This window comes from Dipodomys merriami, unplaced genomic scaffold (genome assembly GCF_024711535.1).
Source record: "Dipodomys merriami isolate MVZ:Mamm:240054 unplaced genomic scaffold, mDipMer1.0.p SCAF_62, whole genome shotgun sequence".
NCBI lineage: Eukaryota > Metazoa > Chordata > Mammalia > Rodentia > Heteromyidae > Dipodomys > Dipodomys merriami.
In genome coordinates this window covers 5,922,635-5,950,051 of record NW_027206202.1, presented here as the reverse complement: position 1 = coordinate 5,950,051, position 27,417 = coordinate 5,922,635, and the positions used below count along the sequence as shown (strand labels likewise).

The window sequence follows — 27,417 nt, the reverse complement described above, 5'->3', positions numbered from 1 at the left end:
TTTTGCAATCTCAGGGAGCTTTCCAGCCCTGAGAGGGAGTGAGCTTACACCAACAAGCCGCAGGTCTATCCTCGTTCCCGTAGATAGCTTTATTTGGCGCTTAGAAAAATATATACAACCATCAGGACCTCAGTTCTCTTAAATATTTGTCTTAAATTAGAAGTATGCGAGCGCGCGGGTGAGCAGGCGTCGGGGTCCCCGGAGTGCTGCGGGAGCTGGAGCGCGCAGGCACAGGCGCAGGTGCGCGCGGGCGCGGGAGCACGCAGGCGCAGGCGCAGGTGCGCGCGGGCGCGGGAGCGCGCAGGCGCCGCCGACCCGGCCGCTCTCCTTCGCTCCGAGTCTGAGGAGAGGCAGGCAGTGGTCTTCACGCCTCTCCTCAGGGCTGGGTCTGTTCTGGGGCTTGAACTCGGGGCCGTACTTGTCCCTTAGCTAGCATCTACACGTGAGGGGCGGGAGAGCCTCCCCGGCGGGGCTGACGTTCTTTGCAGTGCGGTGAGTTCACAGTGTGCACAGGGCCGGCCGAGAACCTTCCCGGCGGCGGCGGCGGCGGCGGCCGCCGCAGGGCGGGGCTAGAGCGGGGCGCGGGGCGGGCGGGGCTAGAGCGCGGCGCCGGGCTGCGGCTGCGCCGACAGAGAGCGGTACTTGGTTCTCTGCTCGTCGATCTCCTGCTTGGTCTTCTTGATGCAGCTGAAGATCTCCTGGAAGAGCGCCTTGTACTCGGGCGGCGTGCCGGGGCTCGGGGGGCCGCGCGGGGGCTCCGGCGCGCCGGCGGCCGGCTCCCTGGCGGCCGGGGCCCGGGAGGTCTGCACGGCCTTGTGAGACAGCGAGTCCGGCTCGGGCCGGCACCTGCGGAGCAGCGCCTCGTACTTCTCCTTCAGGGCGCTGTACTGCGAGTCCACCTCGTGCAGCAGGGAGACGCCCCTCTGCCGCACGGCCTTGGCCCGGCGGATGCACGTGTGCTCGTGGCCGCTGGCCGCGTCCGCGCCGGCCGCGCTGCTGCTGCTGCTGCTGAGGACCGTCTCGCTGCTGCTGCGCTTGAGGGGCCGGCGCGGCGCCTCGGGGGTGCCCAGGAAGATCTCCTCCAGCAGGCTCTGGCCGGGCTCCTTGAACGGCACGAACAGGGCGTCGGGGACCAGCTTCTCCACCCCGCCCGCGAAGGGGTGCTCGGCGCGCAGCCGCTGCCGCATGTCGGCCACTTCGGCCTCCAGCTCGAGCGCGCGCGCGCGGCAGGCGTCGGCGCCGCGCAGGCGCTGCTCCAGCTCGCGGTTCTCGGCCAGCACCAGGCCCAGCTCCTCCTCCAGCGCCGCGCGCTTGCGCCGCTCGGCGCCCAGCTGCGCCTGCAGCGCCGCCACCGCCCGCTGCAGGTGCGCGTTCTCCTCCTCCTCCGGGCTCTGCTGGCTCTGCAGGGACGCGATCTTCTCGGCGAACACGTGGTCGTACACGAAGTGCCTGCGGGGGGGGGAGGGGACGGGGTGTGACCACAGGGCCCCCCTACTGTGCGCCCCCCCCCGGGAGGCTGGGAAAGACACGGCCCTGCTGGGACTCGTCCCCCACCAACATGAAAAGCACCACAAGCCGGGCATCGCTGGCTCACACCTGTAATCCTGGCTGCGTGGGAGGCTGAGACCGGAGCATCGAGCTTCAAGGCCAGCCCAGGCGAGGAGAGGCTGTGAGACTCTTACTCCAATTAACCATAAAATGCCGGGGCTCAGGCCGCAGAGCTAGCCTTGAGCTTTTAGAAGGCCCCGGGGCCCCAAGTTCAAGCCACAAGACCGGCACACACAGACTCGAACCTATGCAAGGTGCCCCTGGTTCGTGCCTACAGGCCTAGCCGCTCAGAAGGCTGAGATCTAGAGGACTTGAGTTTGAGGCTGAAAACTTTAAGACTCCATCTCCAAAGGAACCAGCAAAAAAGCCAAACCACCATGTGGCCTTGAGTTTAAACCGGAGCCCTCCACTTCCCAAAAAGATCTAAATGCAACCAAATTATAAAGGCATTGTTTTTCAGTCAAACCATCTGTCTGCCTAGGAATTTTTTTTTTTTTTTTTTTGATTGGGGCTGAAAGTCAGGGCCTCATGTTCTCACATTTTCACTCAAGGCTGGCATTCTACCACTTGAGCCACAGCTCCACTTTCAACTTTTTGCTGGTTAATTGGAGCTGCATCTGCCAGGGCTGCCTTCAAACCGTGATCCTGAGAACCTGGCCTCATGAGTAGCTAGGATTACAAGGTTGGTTTTTTTTGGTTGGTTATGGGTCTTGAACTCTGGGCCTGGGCACTGTCCCTCAGCTCTTCAGCTCAAGGTTAGCACTCTACCACTTGAACCACAGCACCACTTCTGGCTTTTTCTGTTTATGTGGTGTTGAGGAATCGAACTCAGGGGTTCATGCATGCAAGGCAAGCACTCTACCACTGAGCCACCTTCCCAGCCCCAGGTTACAGGTTTGAGCCACCAGTGTCCCCACCTTGCCTGGAGTTTTGTTTCTCCCGAAATGTCACCCCAAATCTGTCTTCCCAAGAAGAATTTCTAAAATGAAACTTAGGATTTAGCACATTAAATGCTCGAGTCTCCCCCAAAGGAGTTCCCCCCCATGCCAGCAGCCAGGCGCGGGCTTGCGGGGTGTGCGGGGCAGCCCGCCCGCCCGCCCTCTTACTGGCGCAGGTCGTACAGCTCCTTCAGACAAGCGAAGGCCGGAGCCGCCCTCGCCTCGCTCGGCCTCGGCCTCTGGCCTTGGCTCGAAGTCTTCAGCTCCTCCACTTGGCCCTGGAGGTGATCGATGTTGGTTTGCAGGCATTCGATGGTTTCCGTCAGGCTGTGTGTAAGGAACAACACCAGCAGATGGGTGCGTGTCATATTAGAAGAAGAGCAGAAGCGACTAGGGCAGATCTGCGGCAAAACACTCGGACGGCGCTTTCCCACTGGGCAAGGGCTCCTATTTAATCTCCACTCTCCAAAAGCCTGAATTTCAGTGCCCCTCTCCCCCACCTTGGACCCTCCGCAGCCACGTTCGGTCCAATCACAGCACAGACCTCCCCACACCGCCGCACCCACTAGGGTCTGGAAAGCTGACCTCAGAATCTTCTGCTGCGAGGCCTTGCTGTCGGCCACCAGCTTCTGGTTGGTCTCCTCCAGGTCCCGCGCCGTCACGTCCAGCTGCTCGTACACCTTGGCGTGCTGCTCGTTCATCTGCCGCAGAAGCTCCACCTGCTTGCTCAGGTACTGCAAGAGACCAGCGCACGCTGGCGAGGCGGCCCGGACGCCAGGCCTCTGCCCCCCAACACCGGCCAGGGCCGGCTGCGGCCCCGAGAAGCCGCGCTCCAAGCTCGGCCTGCTCCCAGCACTGCGGCTCGCGCACCTGCCCCGAAGGCCCCATGGCTGTTCCAGTTCTACCAAAAAGCTTTACCACCATCCAGGAATCAGTAGCGCACGCCTGTAATCCCAGCTACTCAGGAGGCTGAGATCTGAGGGTTGTGGTTCAAAGCCAGCCCCAGGCAGGGAAGGTTGTAAACTTCCCAATTCATCACCAAAAAAGCAGTTAGTGGGGCTGTGGTTCAAGTGGTAGAGTGGGAACCTTGAGGAAAAAAATCTAAGGGACAGTGCCCAGGTCCTGAGTTCAAGCCCCAGGATTGGCAAACAAAAAAGAAAAAGTTTTACTACAAGCAAAGTGTGGTAGCACATGTCATTAATCCCAGTTCAAAAGCTCAAGGCCAGCCCAGGCTACATTCCTAAACCCGTCCCAAAAGAGAAAAAAAGAAATCAAACAACAAAATAGTTTTCCTGGCGGAGGTCATACAGCTCCTTGAGACAGGTACTGATGACAGAACCTGACCTCCAGAGGCTTCTGCCCGCCAGGCACTCAGCTGAGTCTGTTCCTATCACCCAGAGAATTCCAAGGGTTTTGGGAGCTCAATGCTAGGAATCAGGACCAAAAACAAATATAAGTGTGTGTGTCTTGAACTCAGGGCCTGGGCGCTAATCGTGAGCTCTTTTGCTCAAGGCTTACTCTACCACTTGAGCTACATCGCCACTTCCAAATATACAATTCTTATTCTATAACATCAGCACAGGTTTTCTTGTTTTTGTTTGCCAGTCCTGAGGCTTGAAACCAGGGCCTGGGCACTGTCCCTGAGCTTCTTTTGCTCAAGGGTAGCACTCTACCACTTGAGCCACAGAGCCACTTCCGGGTTTTTCTGTGAATGTGATACTGAGGAATCGAACCCAGGACTTCATGCATGCTAGGCAAGCACCCTACCACTAAGCCACATCCGCAGCCTCTCACAGGTTTTCTATTGGTCGATTGTGGGGCTTGAACTCTGGGCCTGGGTGCTGTCCCTCAGCTCCTCCGGCATGCACCGCGCTGCAGGGCTGATGTCACAAAGCATACAACACAGAAAGATCCCATTCGAAAGGAAAATCTAACCCTAATGGAAAAGGGAAAGTCTAGGAAGGCGAGGGAGGGGATGAGAAGGGGACACAGCACAATACAACTTACCAGGATGGGAGGGGGGAGGAATGGGTGAGGGGGTGAATTCAGTGTGCACCTAGTGTATGTATGGAAACGTCACAGTGAAACCCCTCGTGTTACAAATGTGAACTCAGAAAGGAAGAAAGGAAGGAAGGAAGGAAGGAAGGAAAGAAGGAAGGAAGGAAGGAAGGAAGGAAAGAAGGAAGGAAAAGAAAAAGAGAAGAAAAAGCAGGCACCAGTGGCTGTAATCCTCGCTACTCAGGAGGCTGAGATCTGAGGATCATGGTTCAAAGCCAGCCCAGGTAGTAAAGTCCATGAGATTCTTTATCTCCAGAAGTGGCACTGTGGCTCAAAGTGGTAGAGTACTAGCCTTGAGCTAAAAAGTTCAGGGTCAGTGCCCAGGCCCCAAGTTTAAGACCCAGGACCAGCACCCCCAACAACAACAAAAAAAAAAAAGCTAGAAAAATATGCCCAAAGTTTAAACCAAAATACCATACTTAACAGACATAGGGACTAAAGTGGAGAGTTTCTGATGATTTTTACTTGAAAATATTCCTTTTTCTTTTTTCCCCTCCTCGATGAGGCATGCTTGGCACAGGAGAAATACAGATACTGGATCTAAGGAATGCCATGCTGTCCTCATCGCCATTTTGGCATCTTAATGGATGATGGGGAATTTTCACCCAGTCCCAAGAACTTCAGAGGAGATATGACTTGCTTTGCTCTGCAGCTGTGTGGTGGGATTTTGTTAAGCAATACAGAGGTGATGTTCTTTGAATTGCAGGTGTCACAAGTTGTTTAGCTCCAGGAAAGTTTTGCACCAGAGAACACCTGCCCTTGGTTGCCCTTGACTGTTCCCCCTGGATAGCTTGCTCCCGTAGAACATGCTTTGCTAGTCCCCGTACCAGGCGGCATCTGCCTGTGCGGGCTTTGCCTTTATGAGCTTTGTGCGCTTGGGCGCTGCAGGTTCTTTGGGACGCTAGTCTGCCTGTGATCGCTGGCTCTCTAATGAAGACTCCAGCTTCCACCTCTGAAAAGGTGGCTTCTCTGTATCTCGCTGAGTGAGTTTCTGGAAATGCAGTGACTGAAGCAGAAGTTATGTCTCTCTCCCCGAGAAACCTGTCACAGGGTCCATTCCGGTCCCACCAAGATTGCCTGGTGCAGGTTGAAGGGCAGTGGAAGCTGCCCTGATGCCCCGCCCTCCTCCCCAATCCCAGCCAGGTTTCTGTGGAGGACACGCCCACTGCAGAGAGAAGAGAGTGTGGGCATGGCTGATGCTCACTAACAGACTGAGGATTAACTTGAACACTCTTACTGCAGTTAGATGTAACTCTTCACTCACTCGCGGTAACCCCAGGCTCTTTGTTTTGTTATGTTCTGAGACCAGGTCTGACTACGCAGCCCAGACTGCCTCCCACTCGCCATCTGCCTGCCTCGGCCTCCCCAGTGCCAGGATTAAGGGTGTGTGTCACCACACCTGCTTCTAACACACTTCTTTTGCCAAGAACCAGACTGATATTCGGTGGGCTTTTGCTTGGTGTTGAAAGAATCTTTAGGCTTTTTTTTTCTTTTCTTTTCTTTTCCAAGCCCAGTTACATGGCTGGCGGCAGTACATTCAACCAACCCTTAGCCTCTTTTTTTTTTTTCTTGGCCAGGGTGGGGGGTGGGGGGCCCAGTCGTGGGGCCTGAACTCTGGGCCTGGGCGCTATCCCTCAGCTCTTCAGCTCAAGGCTAGCGCTCTACCACCTGAGCCACAGCACCACTTCCGGCTTTTTTCTTTTTGCTTATGTGGTGCTGAGGAATCGAACCCAAGGTCTCAGGCATGCAAGGCGAGCGCTCTACCACTGAGCCACCTTCCCAGCCCATCCCTTAGCCTCTTTGACGATAACTTTCTCACCTGAAAGCTGATGGAGCCAAACACGCTCAGGAGATTTCGCCCCATTTTAGACAATATCATCTTGGTCAGACCTGTCACTTCACAACACCTTGTGAGGTCTGGACTGGACCCTGTCATTAGACATTTGATTTATAAAGTTTCTAAGCCAGGCACTGGTGGCTCATGCAGGTAATCCTAGCTCTTCAAAAGACCGAGATCTGAGGACAGTGGTTCAAACCCAGCCAGAGAAGGGAAGGCTGTGAGTCTCTTATCTCCAAGGAACCACCAGAACACCAGAGGTGGCGCTGTGGCTAAATGTGGTAGAACACTAGGCTTGAGCAAAAAAGCTCAGGGACACTGCCCAGGTCCTGAGTTCAAGCCCCATGACTGACAGAAAAATAAGTAAACCAATAGGTAAATAAAAATAGTTTCTACAGGCAAGCATGGTGGCGCTTTCCTCCTCACCAGCCCGAGTATCCACTGGAGACAGGGGTGTCAGGCCCCGGGACAGGTTGGGGGGCAGGGTCCTACCTTGCTGCTTAGAGCTCTGTAAACGTTGGCAAGAACCTGGTTTTCCTGACATTTTTTTCATCAGGATCTCATGGGGCTGTGGCTGTGGAGATTAAAAATATATGTATGGGAGACACATATGTCCTATGTGTGACCCTAAAATATGTCCCTGGCACAAAGACTGTGGAGGGCGATGGAGACAAGGGCTCCCCTCCCCCTACCAGGCTACACAAAGGTCACCCTGTGGGGCAGGGCAGGGCAGAGGCCAGCGTGGAGGAATCCAAGCTAATCAGCTTACCCAGCCTCTCCCTCCACCCTGCCCCTACTCCTTAGCCTTCCCATAAGCTGCTACCCCCACAGGTCCAATCTGCTACACTTTGTCACTTGTCTCAAGAATGTATTTCTCTTCAGAAGAGATCCTAACACCAGGGAGGCAGAGACAAGGAGGATCATCCGTTGGAGGCCCACTAGATACTGGAGGGCCAACTGGATCTCCCTCCTCTGCCCTTTCCTCCTGTGTGTGTGTGGGGGGGGAGGGAGGTACTAGAGCTGGAAGCGGATTTCATGTGCCAAGTATGTTGGGCTGCAGGTCTGCGGCTCTGACGCTAAATCCTCACCATTCTCTTCTTTGGCCTTAGCTTGGTTACCATTATTCACTTTGCTTTTTATTATAACAGAATGCTTTCTCATGGTTTTTTTGCCTTTTTTTTTGTAATGCTTGAACTCAGGGCCTAGGCACTGCCCCTCAAGTTTTGTGTTCAAGGCCAGCACTCTACCACTTGAGCTACAGCTCCCCTTCCAACTATTTTTGGTGGTTAATTGGAGATAAAAGTCCCATGGGGGTTGGGAAGGTGGCTCAGTGGTAGAGCGCTTACCTAGCATGCATGAGGCCCTGGGTTTCATTCCTCAGTACCACATACACAGAAAAAGCCGGAAGCGGCACTGTGGCTCAAGTGGTAGAGTGCTAGTCTTGAGAAATGCAAGTTCAGGGACAGTGCCCAGGCCCTGAGTTCAAGCCCCAGGACTGGCCATAGACTTCCTTGCCAGGCTGGCTTCAAACCACAATTCTCACATCTCAGCCTCCCATCTAGCTGGGATTACAGGTGTGAGCTGCTTACTGGAACAGGGCTCCGTCACCAAGCTCTAAAAATTATCTACACAGGGCTGGGAAGGTAGCTCAGTGGTAGAGCGCTTGCCTTGCATGCCTAAGGCCCTGGGTTCGATTCCTCAGCACCACATAAGCAAAAAGAAAAAAGCCGGAAGTGGTGCTGTGGCTCAGGTGGTAGAGTGCTAGCCTTGAGCTGAAGAGCTGAGGGACAGTGCCCAGGCCCAGAGATCAGGCCCCACGACTGGACCCCTCCCCCCCAAAAAAAAAAAATCTACACAGGCACCAGAGGCTCACTCCTGTAATCCTAGCTACTCAGAAACTGAGATCTGAGGATCACAGTTCAAAGCCAACCCTGGCACGAAAGTCTGTGAGACTCTTATCTCCAATTACCACCAGAAAACTGGAAGTGGAGTTGTGGCTCAAGTGGTAGAGTGCTAGCCTTGAGCAAGCACATGAAGCTCAGGGACAGTGCCCAGCCCAGAGTTCAAGCCCCAGGACTAACCAAAACAAACAAACAAAAAATCTGCACAGGGGCTGGGAAGGTGGCTCAGTGGTAGAGCGCTTGCCTTGCATGCTCAAGGCCCTGGGTTCGATTCCTCAGCACCACATAAGCAAAAAGAAAAAAGCCGGAAGTGGCGCTGTGGCTCAAGTGGTAGAGCACTAGCCTTGAGCTGAAGAGCTGAGGGACAGTGCCCAGGCCCAGAGTTCAGGCCCCACGACTGGACCCCAAAAAAAAAAAAAAATCTGCACAGGCTGGGAATGTGGCTTAGTGGTAGAGTGCTTGCCTAGCATGTATGAAGCCTTGGGTTCGATTCCTCAGCACCACATAAACAGAAAAGGCCAGAAGTGGAACGAGGTATCAAGTGGAGAGTGCTAGCCTTGAACAAATGAAGCTCAGGAACAGTGCCCAGGCCCGGAGTTCAAGCCCCAGGACTGGCAAAGAAAAAAAGAAAAGAAAGAATCAGAAACAATGTCAAATTCAGGCTGTGGAAATCAATTAATATGCCAAGTACCAAGAGGCCACTGAAAGAAAAAAAATCTTGTTTAATATATAAACCCTGTGATAAAAATACAGTGAACTCTTTGAAGAACGTGCGCTATTGTGGTCTTTGTATTGAGGACTTTGTTTTCTGGATAATCTGGAGAATGGCCAGGCGCCTGTTTCATCTGGCAGGAGTTATAATCTCACTATATTAAATCAAAACTAATCAGAAAAACCCTTCTCCAAGACTCGGTTATATGTGATACGCTCCCCCCCCCCCCCCCCAGCTACCGCTGTGTGAGCCAGCCCTGACGAGGGCCACCCGCCTCTATGCCCGAGGCTGGGCCCTTCGGCTTGGCCTGAGTCGGGCAGGACTGTTTTGCTGACTGTGGAAGGAGCTGAGCACCTTCTCCACACGAGCGCTGGCGCTCTGCTGCTCGCTCAGCTCAGAATCTTTGGCAAACAGCTCAAAGGAATCTGACCCTCCATGCTGAGGAGGGAAAGGAAACAGTTCAAACCTAACCACGGAAGAAGAGGGACGTGAGGCGGCAGGAACATGGACAAAAATGCTGACTTAATGGCCAGATATCAAAGTCTAGAACGTCAGTATCGCGCTGTGTAGAACTTTGCACGGGATACCACCTCATCTGAGGGTACAAGGTTCTGTTACAAGTCGAAAACAGGCCCCCTGGAAGAGGGGGACCAATGGGAAATAAATGCCAACAGGATTACTCAACACCTGTTCACGCCAGGCTCTTCCTGGGACTCTTAACCTGGAACACAGGTACAGAAATACATAACCCACCCAATCTAAAGACATAAGGGCCAAGCATGCTGGTACATACCTGTAATCCTGGCTACTTGGGAGACAGTTTGGAAGATGGAGGCTCAAAGAGAGCCCAGGTAAAAGTTAGTTAGATCCTAACTCAACAAACTAGCTGGGGGTGATGGCACATGCCTCTCTGGTCCTCGCTACTTAGGAGGGGGACATAAATCCAGGTTTGAGAAATGCCTGGGCAAAGGCTCAAGACACTTCTGGAAAGAAACTAAAAGTTGAAGGACTGAGGATGTGGTTCAAATGGCAGAGTAACTGCCTAGCAAACAGGAGCCCGGAGTTCAAGCTCTAGTCCTGGGAGGGGGGTGGGGGTGGGGGTGAGGAGGGAGGGCTTGCAGGGAATTTGGATTATCTTTAAAACAAGGATTAAAACCCAAATCCTCGGAACAAACTTTTCTTATAAACCTTGAAAGAAAAAAAAAATCTCTTTCTCCTGATTAAAGTACGATTATTTCTCCTGTAGGAAATCTTAGGGGTGGGGAGCATGAATAGAAAATAAAGCCACCCCGATCCTAATCAGACATGGAAATTCTCCAGCTATTTGCAAATGATATTGAGGGCTTGTGCCTAAATCTTCGAACACGTACAACATTGCTCCAGAAAAATCTCCTGTGGTGAAACCCCATGATTTAGGACTTGTAGGAAGAGCGTTTGAGCTATCTAGTCTCTGTTTTCAACAAGCTTTTTGTTTGGTATGTTTTTGAGACACGCAAGGTCTTACTATGCAGCTCAGGCCAGCCTCAAACTCAAGACCCTCCTGCGCAGGTTCCTAAAGGCAGAGACGACGGGTGTGCACCTGCACCCTCTATCTGTCAATTACCTACTATGTCCAAAGACCCCAAGAGTAAGCACAGCAGCAGCGCCAATGTTGTGGGGAATGGTGAGAAAGCAGAACATAGAAGCATTAAATGATTTACAATTCCCAGAAAGTTCCTCCAGGCAGTCTAGCATAACAGGGTGGCTGAAGGGGCACACGACTCCCTTTGTACAGGGCTGAGGAGCAGTTGCGGTAGGCGCATGCGCGAGAAGCAAGGCTTCAACAGCCTCCACCACCACAGGCAAGTGGCATCTGGCCTCAGGAATCTCCACAGCTTCCATTCTCCCCTCCCTCTCCCAGCCAGGCCAAATCTTACTCTGGATTCTTTTTTTGGGGGGGAGGGGTCGTCGTGGGGCTTGAACTCAGGGCCTGGGCACTGTCCCTGTGCTTTTTTGCTCAAGGCTAGCACTCTACCACTTTGAGGTCACAGTGCCACTTCCAATTTTTTAGTGGTTCATTAAAGAGGAGAGGGTCATGGACTTTCCTGCCCGAGCTGGCTTTGAACCACGATCCTCAGATCTCATCCTTCTGAGTAGCTAGGATGACAGGCGTGAGCCACCAGCGCCCGGCCTTACTCTGTATTATTGAAAACAGAACTCAAGATGTTTAAATTAACCCTGAATAAAAGTCAGATGGACACAGGCTTCTCTGAAGCCAGGGAGATGATTATTTCAATGGGTTTTCTCATCTTTTCCTTTTTGTGTGTGTGCTGGTCCTAGGACTTCAACTCAGGCCCCTGAGTTCTTTCCACTAAAGATTGGTGCTCTACCACTTGAGCCACAGCTCCACTTCCAGCTTTTTGGTGGTTAACTGGAAACCAGAATCTCGCATGCCTTCCTGCTCAGGCTGGCTCCAAATCTTGATCCTTAGATCTCAGCCTCTTGTATAGCTGGGATTATAGGTGTGTGGGCCGGGGTGTAGGGGGAGACAAGGGGTGCTGGGCCTGGGGCTTGAACTCAGGATCTGGGTGCTATCCCTAAACTTTTTTTTTTTTTTTGGCTCAAAGTTAGCACTTTATCACTTGAGCCACAGCCACTTCTGGCTATTCTGACTAACCGAAGATCAGAAACTCACCAACTTTCCTGCCTGGATAGGCTTTGAACCTCAACCCTCAGATCTCAACCTCCTGAGTAGCTAGGATTACAGGCATGATTACAGCTAGAATTATGGTACCCAGCTTAATGTTTTAGTTTCAAATGAGGACAAACACTAGTAAACATTCTAGAAAGTAAGTTTAGGGCTCGGGTGTAGCTCAGTGATAGAATGTGTGCTTATCATGCACATACCCTGGAGTCAACCCTCAGCACCAAATAAAGTGCTCACACAAAACTTGTAAATGAAAGTTCAAAACCAGGGTTTCAGCTTTGGAGTGTGGGTGGGGCAGTGGCTGGCAGGGCTGATAACTGTTATCTGGGTACTGGGCACATGGGTATGTTTACTTTGTAAAAATTCACCAAACTGTATACTTAGCATGTACTCTTTTTTTGTACATATGTTACTGCTGGTGGCTCAGGCCTGTGTAGCTCCTTGGGACTGGAATCTGAGTCCTGAGTTCAAAGCCAGCCCAGGCAGGAAGAGTCTCTAAGACTCTTAACCTCCAATTAACCACGGAAAAGCCACACGTGGAGCAGTGCTTAAGTGTTAGAGAATAGCCTGAAGTACAAAAGCTCAGGGACAGCCAGGCACCAGTGGCTCACGCCTGTAATCCAAGCTACTCAGGAGGCTGAGATCTGAGGATGATGGTTCAAAGCCAGCCCAGGTAAGAATGTTCATGAAACCAAACCACTAGAAAACCTGAAGTGGTAGAGCACTGGTCCTGAGCTGAAGAGCTGAGGGACAGTGCCCAGGCCCAGAGTTCAAGCCCTACGACTGGGGGGGTGGGGGGGTGGCAAAGCTCAGGGGCAGCACCCAGGCCCTGAGTTCAGGCCCCAGGACTGGTACACACAAAAAAAGTTTTCAGCAGAGAAGAAAATAAAAATGAACTACAGTCTAAATGAAGAAAAGGGACCTTATAAAGTTTTAGAGGAACTCTGAAGATGACAGTGATGGACGTGTGTGACCCAGGATCCCCTCTACACAGAGACTTGGACTCTTGGGCAGCATTCTGTCCCAGGTTATTAGACTGAGAGCCCATAACCCGCCCTGTACAGACACAAGCGAGCTGGCATTGAGGGGAGACTCGGGGATTCCCCCAACTAAGTGGGTGCAGTCAGCTATGCCACCACCTTAGCACCTTGTTGTGGCCCAGGCCTACCGTGTTTTGTTTTGGTGCCAGTCCCAGGGCTTGAACTCACGTGACACATGACAGGCCCACCAGAAGCACGGAAGTAATTACCTCAATTTCCTGTAGCTGCTCCTGATTGGTTGTGTACATCTGCTGCAGAGAATCCTCCAGCTCCGTGTTCCGATCCAGCAACGTCTTCCCAAGCTCGGCGGCAAGCTGGAGATCTAGCACAACAAAAGAGGGTTACAGTAACATCAGCTCACATCACAGACAACCCAGCCCTTTAACTAAGCCTGAAGCCAGGCCCCCAACCCACAAGTCAGATTGCCGTGGCCCAGGAAGATACATACCCCAGTTCTACTTAAAAGGTGGCTCAACTGGGACCTTTGGCAGCTAAGATACTCTCTTCTGTAGCTTTCCTTTGTGTGTGTGTGTGTGTGCTGTCAGTCCTGGAGCTTGAACTCAGGGTCTAGACACTGTCCCTGAATTTTTTGTTCAAGGCTAGCACTCTACCTCTTGAGCTACAGCTCTACTTCTGGCTTGTTTGGTTGTTAATTGGAGATAAAGAGTCTCACAGATTTTCCTGCCCAGGCTAGGTTTGAACTACAATCCTCAGCAATTGACCTTCTAGGAGCTAGGATTGCAGGCGTGAGCCACGGATGCTACTTGTAAGAAAAGAACAGCAGCTTTGTGCTTGTGGAAAGGCAGTCATTAGTCCAGGAGCTGTCAGTCAGCTAATTGTTTATTCTTGATAAAACCTTGAGCTCCATCAAGTATATAAGATTCTTCCAGCCAGGCGCTGGTGGCTCACACCAGTAATCCTAGCTACTCAGGAGGCTGAGATCTGAGAATTGCAGTTCAAAGCCAGCCTGGGCAGGAAAGTCCATGAGACTCTTATCTCCAATTAACCAACAGAAAACCGGAAGTGGCAGGCTCAAGACAGAGAGCTTCCCTTGAGCTGAAGAGCTCAGGGACAGCACCCAGGCCCAGAGTTCAAGCCCCACCACAGACTAAAAAAAAAAAAAAGAAAGAGAGAATCGTCTAGAAATCTCTTAAGTTTAGAGAATGAGTCCGACTGATACTGACTAATAGGAATGCAACAATTAAAAGCAAAGGTTGACAGAATATGTTCTGGATTCCTAAGAGGACCAAACAAGAAAACTACATCAGAGCCAGGCACTGGTGGTTCACGCCTGTAATCTCGGCTACTCTGGAGGCTGAGATCTGAGGATGACAGTTTGAAGCCAGCCTCGGAAGGCAAGTCTATGAGACTCTGATCTCTAATAAATTACCAAAAAAGCTGGAAGTGGTGCTGTGGCTCAAGTAGTACTAGACTTAAGCAAAACGAAGCTCAGGGACAGTACCCAGGACAGGCAAAAAAAAAAAAAAAAAGCCAAAAGTACTAGAGTGCCAGCTAGAGCAGAAAAAGCCAAGTGAGAGCATGAGGCTCGAAGTTCATATCCTTGTACCAGGATGCACAAAGGAGGTCACACAAATGGTGTAGGTGAGGAAATGGGACAGCTGCATCTTGAAGGACGGGAAGTCACCACGGAAGAGCCAGGACCTAACCAGTAGCCAGGATGAGACAAAACAGGAAGGGCACAGGGATCGAGTCACACCCACACCTACTTCAGAGGTGCAGGGGAGAAACTGGATTTTCATTCTAGGGATGATGGAAAGTCAATGTCATAAACATTTTGTGAAAACGAAGTAACAACCACTATACGGTTTCGATCCTTTTTTAAAAGCTGGCAAATAAGACTTAACATCTAGCCATTGCTACAGATGGTAAAATTTAACCTTGAGGAACAGAAAAGCAGAACATGTTGCCTAGCAATGGCCAGCCGAGCGGATCATCTCTGCTCTACTCGGTCAGCTTTCGCTCATTAGGAAACAACAAAGCAACAAAGTTCATCTCCTTCCATTCTTGTTCATTTTATATCACACATGCATGTCTATCATATCTAGACAGGTAAGATACATATAAAATACAGATTTTTTTGAGATTTTTGTTTGTTGAGATAAGGTCTTATTATATAGTCTAGGCTAGCCTTGACCTCAAAAGTCCCTTATCCTTCACAGCAGCTGGGATTACAGGCATAAACCACCACACCTGACTCACTTGTGCTCACTTAAAGACATTACTCCAGGTGCTGTGGCTTATGCCTATTCCAACTACTCAAGAGGCTGAGATCTGAGGATCACAGTTCAAAGCCAGCCTAGGCAGTAAAGTCTATAAGACTCTTACCTCCAATTAAGCACTTTGAGCTGTGGCTCAAAGTGGGAGAGCACTTGTCTTGAGCAAAAGAGCTCAGGGATAGCACTCAAGGCCTGAGTTCAAGCTCCCTGACCACCACCACCAACAAAAAGATATTTCACACCATTTAAAATAAAATGGTTTGGGTATCGTTTCAATACTAACAATATTAAAACATCATGCCTTTCCCCCCCCCCCCCCAGTCCTGGGGCTTGAACTCAGGGCCTGGGCACTGTCCCTGAGCTTCTATTGCTCAAGGCAAGCATTCTACCACTTGAGTCACTGTGCCACTTCTGGCTTTTTCTGGGGAACCAAACCCAGGGCTTCATACATACTAGGCAAGCATTCTATCACTAAGCCACATTCCCAGCCCATCATCATGCTTTTTAAGTACATGATTTTAAACTACATGATCACTGTTATATTAAGACTACAGTTAATAAGTCAATCAAATCCCATCTTATATTCGTAACGTGAGTACAAATACAACTTTAAAGCATAAAAAAGCTTTAATATGGGCTGAGCATGTGGCCTAGTGGTAGAGTGCTTGCCTCGCATGCATAAGGCCCTGGGTTCGATTCCTCAGCACCACATAAACAAAAAAAGCTGGAAGTGGTGCTGTATCTCAAGTGGTAGAGCGCTAGCCTTGAGCTGAAGAGCTTAGGAACAGTGCCCAGGCCCAGAGTTCAGGCCCCACAACTCTCTCTCTCACACATACACACACACACACACACACACACACAAAGCATTAATATCTATCTATCTATCTTTGCATATATGTGTTTGTGCAAGTACTGGGGCTTGAACTCATAAGTTTTTCCTCTCGAGGCTGGCTGCAGTCGGTAATCTTTGTATCTTTACATGGCATTCAGTCTAGCTTTGGAGATGAGACAACCTGCCGCACAGTGAGCTGTTGAGCGACCTGACCAAAACTACATGGTCGAGTCATAAGCAAGACAGAAACTCACAGGTTCCAAGTCTCCCTCATTGCAGTCTGGCCATCCACACCTCTTCCTAGAAGAGATGCTCACACACCTGCTTTATTTCCAGTAGAGGACCGAAAGTTCTCCACTTGAAGTACTTCACCTTTTCCTTGTGTTTTCTAAGGTAGCGATGAGAAACTAGAGTCCAATTACTTGGCTATTTAGAGCCAGCACTGCCCATGCATGCACACACAATACGGGCAAGGTTAGCGTCTTGTGCTCACTACTGAGAAAGGGCAGATGTATGGGTGATGACGTCATCATTTTTGCGTCATCGGGTATGCAATGTATACGCATGAGTCCACTCGGAAACCCCCACATTCTTTTGAAGACAAGAGCGTTACTGAGTGTAAATGCGTAAAAGTATGGCCTGAATTTAAGCTTTTCTTTCTGGCCATGGTGGTTAATTCCTCACTGGGAAGTGTGTGTGTGTGTACACCAGTCCAGAGACTTGAACTCAGGGCCAAGACACTGTCCCTGAACTTTTGTGCTCAAGGCTAGTACTCTCACTAGAGCCACAGTTCCACTTCTGGCTTTTGGTGCTTAACTGGAGATAAAAGAGTCTCACAAGCTTTCCTGCCTGGGCTGGTTTCTAACCACAATCCTCAGATCTCAGCCTCCTGAGTAGCTTGGATTATAGGCGTGAGCTACCAGTGCCCAGCAAAGACTGCTTCTTGTCTGTCTGTTTGTTTAGTGGTTTGGGGGATTAAACTCAGGGCGTTGAGCTACCACTGGAGTCACAACTTGCAGCCAAAGATGTTCTTAATTAGCCATGAGATCACGAGCTGAAGCCTCTTCTGGAGTGAAGGCTGGTTTGAGGTCATCCTCCAGCATTTTCAGCCATCAAAGTGCTTATGCTGCTCAAAAGCAGCCAGCACACCTCTGCTGCTTTTGCAGTGCAGAGAGGAGGGGCCGAGTGGGCAGAGCAAATAGAGAAGAACCTGACACCGGCCCTTATGTCCACGCTCCATCTCCCGCTCAGCTCCATCTCCCACTCAGCCCGGAACCTGAGCTCGCCGGCTCCTGCATATTTCATCAGATGTTTAGAATTCTAGCAAGTCAAGTCTCAACTACAAGAAAGGGCCTGTGAAGTCACACTGTATAATAGGATATTACTTCATCTGTTAGTTTAAAGACTGCAGACTGTTTTGAAGCATTAAAAAAAAAAAAAAAGAAGTCCATTTCCTGTTGTGTAGCATCTGGCTTCCATAACCAAAAAGAGCCAAAATCTGGCACTAAGCCAAGAAGGTTTTCCACGTAATTAGTAGAGGGAAAAGAAGAAGCTGAATGTCCTTTGTATTTTTTAATTAAAACACAAAAGAAAAGGAAATGATATAGTTCGGAGGTCTCACGCAGCTGTTCTTGATTTTACAGTATGAATTTTCATTCAGTCGTCTTCTAAATCTTATTAAACTGACCTGGTTTAGGAGACATTACAAATACCATAGGTTTTCAGGCACTGGTGGCTCTCACTTGTAATTCTAGTTCCTCAGGAGGCTGAGATCTGAGGATCACTGTTAAAGCCAGCTGGGGCAGGAAAAGTCCCTGAGATTCTTATCTCCAATTAGCCAGCAAAAAAAGCAGGACATTGAGATTATGGCTCAATTGGTAGAGCACCAGCCTGGAGTGAAAAGCTAAGGGACAGTGCCCAACCCCTGAGAATTGAAGGTCAGTACTGTCTATGTCTGCTATGTTCTTCCATAAATCAATCTTTGCTCTGAGTGTATGTGTGTGTGTACACTTCATACATGCTAAGTAAGCTCTCTACTACTGAATATAATTCCTGGCTGTAATGTTTTATTTCAATAGTGTAAACTGTTAGTTTTAAACAGATTTTCACTGAGTCCTATGCCTTAGGTAAGCATATTAGCACAAGCAGCTGGGTGATTTTCTACAAGAATCTCTCTTCCAGAAGTTTTTGAAAAGCTTAAAATTCCACTGCTATTATCTTCTTCTTTTCTTTCAGCTTCTTAAGACAAATCCACGGACAGAATATTCTGTGGTAGCTGTAATCGGTAGTGGTAATTCAATAACAGTAAGGCTGAAAGCTTTTCCTATTACAAAGTCAAATGCGTCATTTGTGACGCTTCTGTTTAACTCGTTGCCAACGTTACTATGATTGAGAAAGCAAAAACAAAAAAAAAATCTGAATATAAACATTAAGAAAAATAATGGGGCTGGGAAGGTGGCTCAGTGGAAGAGTACTTGTCTTGCATGCATGAGACCCTGGGTTTGATTCCTCAGTACCACATAAGCAGAAAAAGCTGGAAGTGGTGCTGTGGCTCAAGTGGTGGAGCACTAGCCTTGAGCTGAAGAGCTGAGGGACAGCGCCCAGGCCCAGAGTTCAGGCCCCATGAATGTAGCTTAGCAGTAGAGTGCTTGCCCAGCATGCATGAAGCCCTGGGTTTGACTCCTCAGTACCACATACACAGAAAAAGCTGGAAGTGGTGCTATGGCTCAAGTGGGAGAGTGCTAGCCTTGAGCAAAAGCAGCTAAGGGACAGTGCGCAGGCCCTGAGTTCAAGCCCCAGGACTTCCCCCCCCCCCAAAAAAAGGAAAGAAAGAATAATAATGGTGTCAGTTTTGTTTTTTGTGCTGGTCCTGGGGCTTGAACTTAGGGCCCAGTTGCTATCCCTTGAACTATGGCCCCACTTGAACCAAAGCTCCACTTCTGGCTTTTTGCTGGTTCACTGGAGATAAGCATCTCAGGGATTTCCCTGCCTGGGGTGGCTTCATATTTTGATCCTCTGGTCTCCTGGTGGCTAGGATTCCAGATGTGAGCTATTGGTGCCCGGCATGGTGTCAGTTTTAATAGCTCTCCATACAGTGATTCAGCAAATTTAGGCACACACAAAATAGACGTAAAGATGTTTGAAAACAAAATGTTACAATTTCAAAGATCTCATGTGCGAATTCATATACTTGAAACCCAAATCCTTATTCTGAGCTTGCAATGGTCACCAAATGACAATTATAATAGCAGCTGGCCTAAAAGAAAACACAGCCTCTGAAGTCGATCCACTTTGTTCTTCAGGGACACATTTCAAAGCAAAAGCCGTCATTACCTGCACAGAAGCCTCTCCTGCCCCAGAAAAGATCCTACCCGCTGCCACTAAGCCCATCCCTGCCCTGCCAGCTCAGCCCGCTGACAAAAGACTCGTTTCATCAAAGTGCTTTGAAAGCAAAGGCTTTCCTCCACTACCTTCACATGGTGGAGAACCGGGAGAGCAGAGATTACAGACACTTAAAATGTTCTAGTAATTGTAACTTTTAACAAGAATGCTCTACAAAGACTTAAGCTACTTAGATACTTAGTGTCCATTGCTAAGTGAGAAACTGTAGCAGTTGTAAGGTGTTGTAAACAGGATCTTTTAAAGTTGTTTGAGGAAGCCTGATCAGTTGTGGGTGGCACAGGTGCATAACCAGTACTCCGGTGCTGGTGGCTCACGCCTGTAAACCTAGCTACTCAAGAGGCTGAGATCTGAGGATCGCAGTTCAAAGCCAGCTCAGGCAGGAAAGCCCATGAAACTCTTATCTCCAATAAACCACCAGAAAACCAGAAGTGGCGCTGTGGCTCAAGTGGTAGAGCATTCACCTTGAGCCCAGAGTTCAAGCCCCCACGACCAACAACAACAACAAGAACAAAAGCCAACAAAACAGACACAAGCCTACACATGAAAATTCCAGTACACCTGCTAATCCATCCATATAAACGGACAGACCTACTCCCTGCTTTACTCAGTAATAAATACCCATCGCAGACCTCCAATATGCCAGGTACAGTGGGCACACAGTGGGCACACAGCACAAGAGGCATGTCTGGGCTTCGCAGGGGAACAGATTCCTAGAACATTAAATCCATGAGAAAGGAGTCCTGTCTGCCTATCCTATCCTGCGGCTGGCCAGGCAATGTGGCTCCTAGGTGAACACCTGGCTTACAGAAGATAATACATTCTTGAGAAATGAACAAGCTTTACAATCTGTTAAGAGGTTTAGCACCAGGAGCGACGTGTAACTGAGGGACACAAGGCTTGCTGAGTATGCGCACTAGCACACATTAAACCTTGGGTTGTTTATTTCTTTAATAAGTTGGAGAAGAGACGCTCTTTTCTCTACACTCTTAGAGGAGCATATTCACAAGCTTTTTTATCCCTTTTCTTTTCCCTCTCCCCCCCACTTTCTCCCTCTCCTTTTGGTTGGTTGTGAGGCTTGACCTCAGGTCCTGGGCACTGTCCCTGAGGCTCTTTGTGCTCAAGGCTAGTGATCTATCACTTGAGCCACAGCACCACTTCCAGTTTTTGAGTGGTTAACAGGCATGAGCCACCAGCACCCGGCTTTTTCTCTTTCTGTCCTAGGACTTGAACTTAGGGCCTTGCATTCTCACTTGTTTTTTTTTTTTTCCACTCAGGCTGGTGCTCTACCACTTGAATCACACCTCCACTTCCAGCCTTTTGCTGGTTAACTGGAGATAAGAGTCTCATGAACTTGTCTACCCTAGCTGGCTTGGAACTGAGATTCCCCAGATCTCAGCCTTGTAAGTAGCTATGATTATGGGAGTGAGCCAGCAGCACTGGCTCTTCACAAGCTTTCATAGTTGGAACTTCCTATCTACTAAGTCAAAGTCTCCCCTCCATGCCACTGTTAGTTGCAATATAAAGGGTTATGGCAAAGGTCATTATGATCATGGGTTGCAAATTCCAACTACAAATTGGCAGTAAGGAGGTTCAGAGGTTCATTGATGTTTTCAAACCTCAAGATCTGATGACTCCTCTTTGATCAGAGGTGAAGGGGAATTCCACGTAACCCCAACCCGTATAGCTTCTCAGCAGACTGAACTGTTCTAAAAGGTTGCGCCTGATAAGGGGGGAGGGATGGGGGTGTGGGTGGAGAAACACGGGGCACTACAGCACCTGATGGAAGAATGCCACAAACACAGTAATCTTGAATGAGTGCCTTGGTTCAATAACTACTTAAACGAAGCTCCTGTTATGATATGTATTATATGCTAAATGTGGGAGATCAGAACAAAAAAAAAGTCATGTGCTTAAAAGATGTTGTATGCTTCTTAAATACAGGCGAGAAAAAGCTCCAATCTTGATGATACCAATTGTTTTTACTAAAGCAAATGTTGCAAATTGAGGTTGCTTCATTAGTCCTGAATTAATATCAAAGTAGGCCATCAATGCTTCTGGGACAAGCCTAAAGTATGCCTGCTAGAACTTATGACAAATATGAAGACTCTGACCAGCATGCAATACGGAAGCCCAGGTGAACCATTTGGGTTGGAACTATCAAAAAAGTAAGTCATCTTCTCCCCAACAGAGATGTTTGCTTCCTTTGTTTTTGTTTCTTCTAAGTATGAGTCCCTCAAGTCCACATTTTTTTTTCTTTCTGTTCAAGGGTAGCACAAACACACACTGAGGTAGCCTGCTGAATAGTGAACTAAATGAGATGTTCATTTTCACTCCAAGTTCCAAGTATAAATAAGACTGATTTTCACAGAATAGTACAAACAGAAGAACCCTTAAAAATATTCCTGAGGCCTGAGTGCCAGGATTAAGGGTGTTTGCTCTAGAGTTTGAAGTGAACAATACCTACTTCTATCAATAACAATTCTTAAGATTGTCCAACTGCTCTCAGTGACATTTACTGGGGGAGGGAGGAATTAAATGAGCATCTGTGTTATGAACCTGTGTTTGGCACATCAGGGGTCTCTAATTACAAATTCTTACTGGGTAATATGTTAAGGGGAGGGAGGACAGTCCTGGCCTTCACTGAGAGTTGCTCTTAAGATTGTTTTTGGAAGACACCACAAGCAAGTAAGTCAAAGTAGGCTAATATGCGCGGGGCGCGCTTGCAGGTGCATCAGTATTAGGGCTTGAACCCAGAGATTTGCGCTCTTTGCTTGTTTTTTTCACCTCCACTTCCATTTTTTCTTTTTTACTGGCTAAGTGGCCAAGAGTCCCTTGGATTTGTCTACCTGGGCTGATTTTCTAGCCTTGACCATCTGAACTGTCCGGAAAAGAGAGCTTCCAGGCGCCCAGCTCCGGCCAATTTTTAGTGGAAGTCAGAGACGCCAAACTTCAGGCGGTGCCCTTAAATCATTTCGTTTGCCCTCCGGTGAAGCATGCATGGCAATGACGTGGAAAGAGAGTTTAAGATCCAGCTGAAAATGCAGTCAGCTGGGATGGTCAGGAAGGGAGGGTATGAACAGTGCCAGCGGCTCCCCAATTCCGGGAGTGTTGGGGGGGGGGGTCAAACGCACTGGCTCCCACATTTGTTTTAGGCCAGCCGCTTAATCGTTTAGTCTCCACTTTCTTCCTCTGGGAAACGAGACAAGGAAAAGTTACTTTTCCCTGGAGCGCCGGTGTGGATCCGGGAGGACCCTGCGCCCCGGGGCGCGCGCGCGCGCGCAGACCCGCACCCCAGGCACCGCCCGCTACCCCGACCCCAGCAGCAGCGGCCATCCAACGGCCCCGGGGTGCCAAGCAAGGGGACCAGCCTTTCCTCTGCTCTGCCATCTCGATCGGGGTACGCGGGTTCACCCCTTCTCGGCGTCGGGGACACGCGCCCAAGCTCACAGGGGATTAATCGCGGAAGAGAGGATTTAAAGCGGGGGCCCGGAGCGCGCTCGCCCTGGAGGCGCATTGGCGATGTCCGGGGTGAATGCGGTGGTTCGGGGTGCAGCCCGGAGGCGCACTGGCGATGTCCGGGGTGAATGCGGTGGTTCGGGGTGCAGCCCGGAGGCGCACTGGCGATGTCCGGGGTGAATGCGGTGGTTCGGGGTGCAGCCCGGAGGCGCATTCATGATGGTTCGGGGTGCTGCCCCCGAGGGGCACTGGCGATGTTCGGGGTGCGGCCCCGCCTCCCGGTGTGCGCGCGCCGGACCCGGGCACCGCGGACCCCGAGTGCACCGACGCGGCCGCGCGTCTTCCGCCCGCAACCGCCCAACCGCCCGGCCCCCGGCCTCCGCGGGCGCCCGCGCCTCGCCTCACCTTGCTGGAGGTCCCGGTGGTCGTACCACGGCTCGTCTTCCTTCATCTCGAACTCCTCCACCAGGTGGTCCGCCAGCATCCCGGCGGGCTCCTCGGGGGCCGCGGCCGCCGCCGCCGCCGCCGCCCCGGGCCGACTCCCGGCCCCGCCGCCCTCGGCCAGAGCCGCCCTCGGGCGGGGCGCCTGGCCCGCCCGGCCTCCGCTGCCCGCCGCCGCCACCGGCTTCCCGACCCCGCCGCCCGCTTCCCGCCTCGCGCCTCACCACAGCCCCAGCTGCGCGGGGAGCTCCGGGCCGGCGCCCCAGCCGGCGCCCAGAGCCCGGGAGCCGGCGCCTCTCCCGCAGCCCGGCCCCAACGTGGCACTTTGGCAGAACCCTCCCCGGCCGGGGCTGCAATTCAAACCCCCGGCGGCGCCTTGACCAATCGCGGGCGGGCCGCTGCGTGAGCGGCAGCAACCTCGCCCAATGGTGTCTCACCGAGGACCCGCGGCTCCGGAGCCATCAGCCAATGGAGGCTCGGAAGGAAACAAAGAAGGCGGGGAAAGGGGAAGGGGTGCGGTCGAGAGCCCGCCCCTCCTCTCGGGCGGCGTTCCTTTTCTACTCGGAGTTCGGGGTTCCCACGTGAGGCCGCGACGGGCGAGCCTCCCGCGCGGGGCCGAGGGGTCCGGATAACAGACTCGGCACTGGCTTCGAGCCTGGCTTCTCAGACCTCAGCCTCCCGAGGAACCGGGGTTGCGGGGAGCCGCCGCCGCGCCGGCGACGCGTGAACTGCGCTTCCCGCAGACGGACCGCCAGGGTGACAGCTCCGCGTTCCCCCCCCCCGGGATGGCCGGGCCAGGCCTCGGAGCCTCGCGCCTCTGATGCCAGCTACTCCGGAGGCTGAGATCTGCGAGTCGCGGGTCAAAGCCAGCCCGGGCAGGAAAGTCCGGAGGAAGTGGCGCCAAGACATGGAGTGAAAAACCTCGGGTGCAGCGCCCAGGCCCTGAGTTCAAGCCGAGGACTGCCGTGCGCGCGCGCGTGCGCACTCACACTCACTCACTCACACTCACACACATACACACTTACACATACACACACATACACACTTACACATACACATACACATACACACATACATACTTACACACATACACACACACTCACACACACATACACTCACAAATACACACACACACACGAGGTTGATGCTTTAGAACTAGAGGATTATGTCCATAACAAAGGTTATAACTATCAGAAAATGAGAGGGGAGAGGAGTTAGTTAATTACCATCTGTCACCGCGGTGAGTCCAAACATATGACCTGAAAGGGACAGTAAATCACAGTGAGGGAGAGCACCCAGAGCTAAGCTGAGAAGTTAAAGGTCTGCCTAAAGAAAGGACTGAAGGGCTGGGAAGGTGGCTCAGTGGTAGAGCGCTAGCCTTGAGCTGAAGAGCTGAGGGACAGCAACCAGGCCCAGAGTTCAAGCCCCACGACCGATTTAAAAAAAAAAAAAAAGAAAGGAGAGTTCCGGAAGTTGCCTCGTAGGGTGGCGTGCTGATCCGTGTGGCCTTTGTAAGATTCCACCATGGCGTACCGTGGCCAGGGCCAAAAGGTGCAGAAGGTGATGGTGCAGCCCATCAATCTTATCTTCAGATATTTACAAAATAGATCTCGGATTCAGGTGTGGCTCTATGAGCAAGTGAATATGCGGATAGAGGGCTGCATCATTGGTTTTGATGAATACATGAACCTTGTGTTAGATGATGCAGAAGAAATTCATTCTAAAACAAAGTCAAGAAAACAACTGGGTCGGATCATGTTAAAAGGAGATAATATTACTCTACTACAAAGTGTCTCCAACTAGAAATGATCAATGAAGTGAGAAGTTATTAAGAATTTTATACAGTGTTTTTTTGTTTTGTTTCTTGGTTTTTTGTTGTTGTTGTTGTTTTTTTAGTGTTCTTTGCTGGGAATCTAAGAAAACATCTGTTCATATTGTTTGATGAGCCCCGTTGTTAGTGTGCACAGTTCTGATGACCTTGTGTTATCATCAGGTGACAATGCCTTGGGATTGTTTTTATTAAAAAAAAGAAAAAGAAAAGAAAGGACTGAAGATCGCTGGACACTGGTGGCTGCTCATGCCTATAATCTTCACTGCTTGGGAGGCTGAGATCTAGATACAAGTTTGAAGCCAGCCTGCTGAGACTCATCTCCAATTAACCAGCTGGAAAAGGAGCTGTGGCTCACTTGGTAGAACAATAGTCTTGACTGAAAAAGCTCAGGAATAGAGACCAGGCCCAGAGTTCAAGCCCCAGGACTGGCATTAAAAAGGGGCGTTGGGGCCGGGCGCTGGTGGCTCACGCCTGTAATCCTAGCTACTCAGGAGGCTGAGATCTGAGGATCGCGGTTCAAAGCCAGCCCGGGCAGGAGAGACTGTGAGACTCCTATCTCCAATAAACCACCAGAAAACCGGAAGTGGCGCTGTAGCTCAAGTGGTAGAGCGCTCGCCTTGAGCTGAAGAGCTGAGGGACAGCGCCCAGGCCCAGAGTTCAAGCCCCACGGCCGACAAAAAAAAAAAAAAGGGGCGTTGGGGGCGGTGGACTGGGAAGGTGGCTCAGTGGTAGAGGGAATTTCTTTCTGTCTTTATCTCTCTGTCTCTGTATTTCTGTCTCTGACAGTATTTGGATTTGAACTCTAGGGCATCACACTTGTTTTGCTGTCATTTGATCCATGCTTCTAGCCACACTTTTTGCTGGGTAGTTGGAGAGAGAATCTGCAGCACTTTTCTTTCCTGGGCTGGCTTTGAACCATGGTCCTCCAGATCTGTCTCTAGAGTAACGAGATGAGTCTTAGAGCTTAAGAGCCACTGGTGACCCGTTCTAATTCTGTTCATCATTACAGATGGAACCCTCTGGAAAGAGTTAGCTATAGGATTTGGTAACTTTGAGGAGGCTGAAGGTCTAGTCATGCACCTGACCTGACTCATTGCTCCCCAGGACTGGAAGTGCTAGCTGGGGCTCTATGACAGACAGAAGCTCATTTTTACTCCAAGTGGAAAAAATGTTTTGGAATGCCCTTTAATGATTTTCTTCTAAAATGAAAAAGAAAAAAAAAATCCAGAGAATTAAAGTTGTTGATAGTCTAAAATAGTCAAAGCAAAACTAAAACCCTACAGGACTCTAGGACTTTTGAGGCTGTTAGTGGGTTATTTTTCAGCAGACTATTTTTGAAAACATTTTTCCCCCTCTGCAGAAGCTTGAACAAAAAGTTGCATTGAAATAGAAGGTTTAAGCTGGGCACTGGGGCTCACATCTGTCATACTAGCTACTCAAGAGGCTGAGACCTGAGGATTATGGTTTGAAGCCAGCCTGGGCAGGAAACTCCATGAGACACTTATCTACAATTAATCGCAGAAAAAGCCAGAAGTGGTGCTGGGGCTTAAGTGGTAGAGCGCTAGGCTTGACTTGTAACTGGTGATTTTCAGTTTGATACTGACATAAGGATTTACTAAGATGAAAATAAACTAAAGCAAAATATTATCATCTCTTTTTTTTTTTTTTTTTGGCCGGTCATGGAGCCTGAACTCTGGGCCTGGGCATTGTCCTTCACCTCTTCAGCTCAAGGCTAGTGCTCTACCACTTGAGCCTTAGCACCATCTGGCTTTTTCTGCTTATGTGGTGTTGAAGAATTGAACCCAGGGCCTCCTGCATGCCAGGCAAGCACTCTACCACTGAGCCACCTTCCCAGCCCTGTCATCTCTTTTTTGAGGGGGAAAGAAAAGGTTAGTTCTCTCTATATATCTATATCTATATCTATATATATATACACACACATATATGAATATATATAGTTATATATGCCAAAAGAAGTTCAGATGGTAGAATTTTTTTATTTTTTAAAGTACAAGGGATTGAACTCAGGGCCCAGAGCTGGCTATGTTCCCCAGACTTTTGGCTTTTAGTTTCCTTTTCAGATAGTGTCTCACACTTTGTCTAGGCTGGCCTCAGACTTCAATTCTCTTAACTCTGCCTCCTGAGTAGCTGGGATTACAAGCATGCATCACCTTGCCTGTGTAGATAGTAGAGAAACTTGATATTTTTAGTGTCAGACAGGCTAAGCACTTAACTCAAATTCTTTGGGGAAAAATATGAATTTGGGGAGTTTACAACTCTTTATAAAATATAACAGTACAAAACTCTGAGTTTAGAAATGCTTGCTTTTGGGCTGGGAAGTTGGCTCAGTGGTAGAGTGCTTGCCTTGCATGCATGAGGCCCTGGGTTTGATTCCTCAGCACCATATAAGCAGAAAAAGCCGGAAGTGGCGCTGTGGCTCAAGTGGTAGAGCGCTAGCCTTGAGCTGAAGAGCTGAGGGACAGCGCCCAGGCACAGAG

General features: G+C 50.3%; 2 protein-coding genes across 4 annotated transcripts; one reads left to right on the top strand and one right to left on the bottom strand.

Moving 5' to 3' along the window:
- Window positions 1-71: 71 nt before the first annotated feature.
- On the bottom strand, window positions 72-23,423 carry Cdr2 (cerebellar degeneration related protein 2). Of its 3 annotated transcripts, XM_070004354.1 has the most exons (6): window positions 23,053-23,423; window positions 12,930-13,042; window positions 6,874-6,955; window positions 3,072-3,220; window positions 2,655-2,813; window positions 72-1,449 (listed from the first exon to the last, which is right to left on the bottom strand). In XM_070004354.1, the coding sequence occupies exons 1-6, from the start codon at window positions 23,129-23,131 to the stop codon at window positions 499-501; spliced, it is 1,533 nt and encodes a 510-aa protein (XP_069860455.1). In that variant the 5' UTR covers window positions 23,132-23,423; the 3' UTR covers window positions 72-498. The 3 variants fall into 3 exon arrangements, with proteins under 3 accessions (XP_069860455.1, XP_069860456.1, XP_069860457.1); XM_070004355.1 differs by lacking the exon at window positions 6,874-6,955 and having other exon boundaries at window positions 574-1,449; XM_070004356.1 differs by lacking the exons at window positions 12,930-13,042; window positions 23,053-23,423 and having other exon boundaries at window positions 574-1,449; window positions 6,874-6,949.
- Window positions 23,424-24,473: 1,050 nt separating this feature from the next.
- LOC138815072 (small nuclear ribonucleoprotein E) lies at window positions 24,474-25,055 on the top strand. The gene has a single exon (XM_070004357.1). The coding sequence runs from the start codon at window positions 24,613-24,615 to the stop codon at window positions 24,889-24,891; it is 279 nt and encodes a 92-aa protein (XP_069860458.1). The 5' UTR covers window positions 24,474-24,612; the 3' UTR covers window positions 24,892-25,055.
- The last annotated feature ends 2,362 nt before the right edge of the window (window positions 25,056-27,417 follow it).

What these genes read in the sequence shown, in the direction of transcription:
- LOC138815072 (XM_070004357.1), top strand. Translation starts at nt 24,613, where the DNA reads ATGGCGTACCGTGGCCAGGGCCAAAAGGTGCAGAAGGTGATGGTGCAG.
- Cdr2 (XM_070004354.1), bottom strand. Translation starts at nt 23,131, where the DNA reads ATGCTGGCGGACCACCTGGTGGAGGAGTTCGAGATGAAGGAAGACGAG. An exon ending in ACAGAGCTCTAAGCAGCAAG is followed by an intron (nt 3,221 to 6,873) that starts GTAGGACCCTGC and finishes GGTCTCTTGCAG; the next exon opens with TACCTGAGCAAGCAGGTGGA. An exon ending in TCGCAGCAGAAGATTCTGAG is followed by an intron (nt 2,814 to 3,071) that starts GTCAGCTTTCCA and finishes CCTTACACACAG; the next exon opens with CCTGACGGAAACCATCGAAT.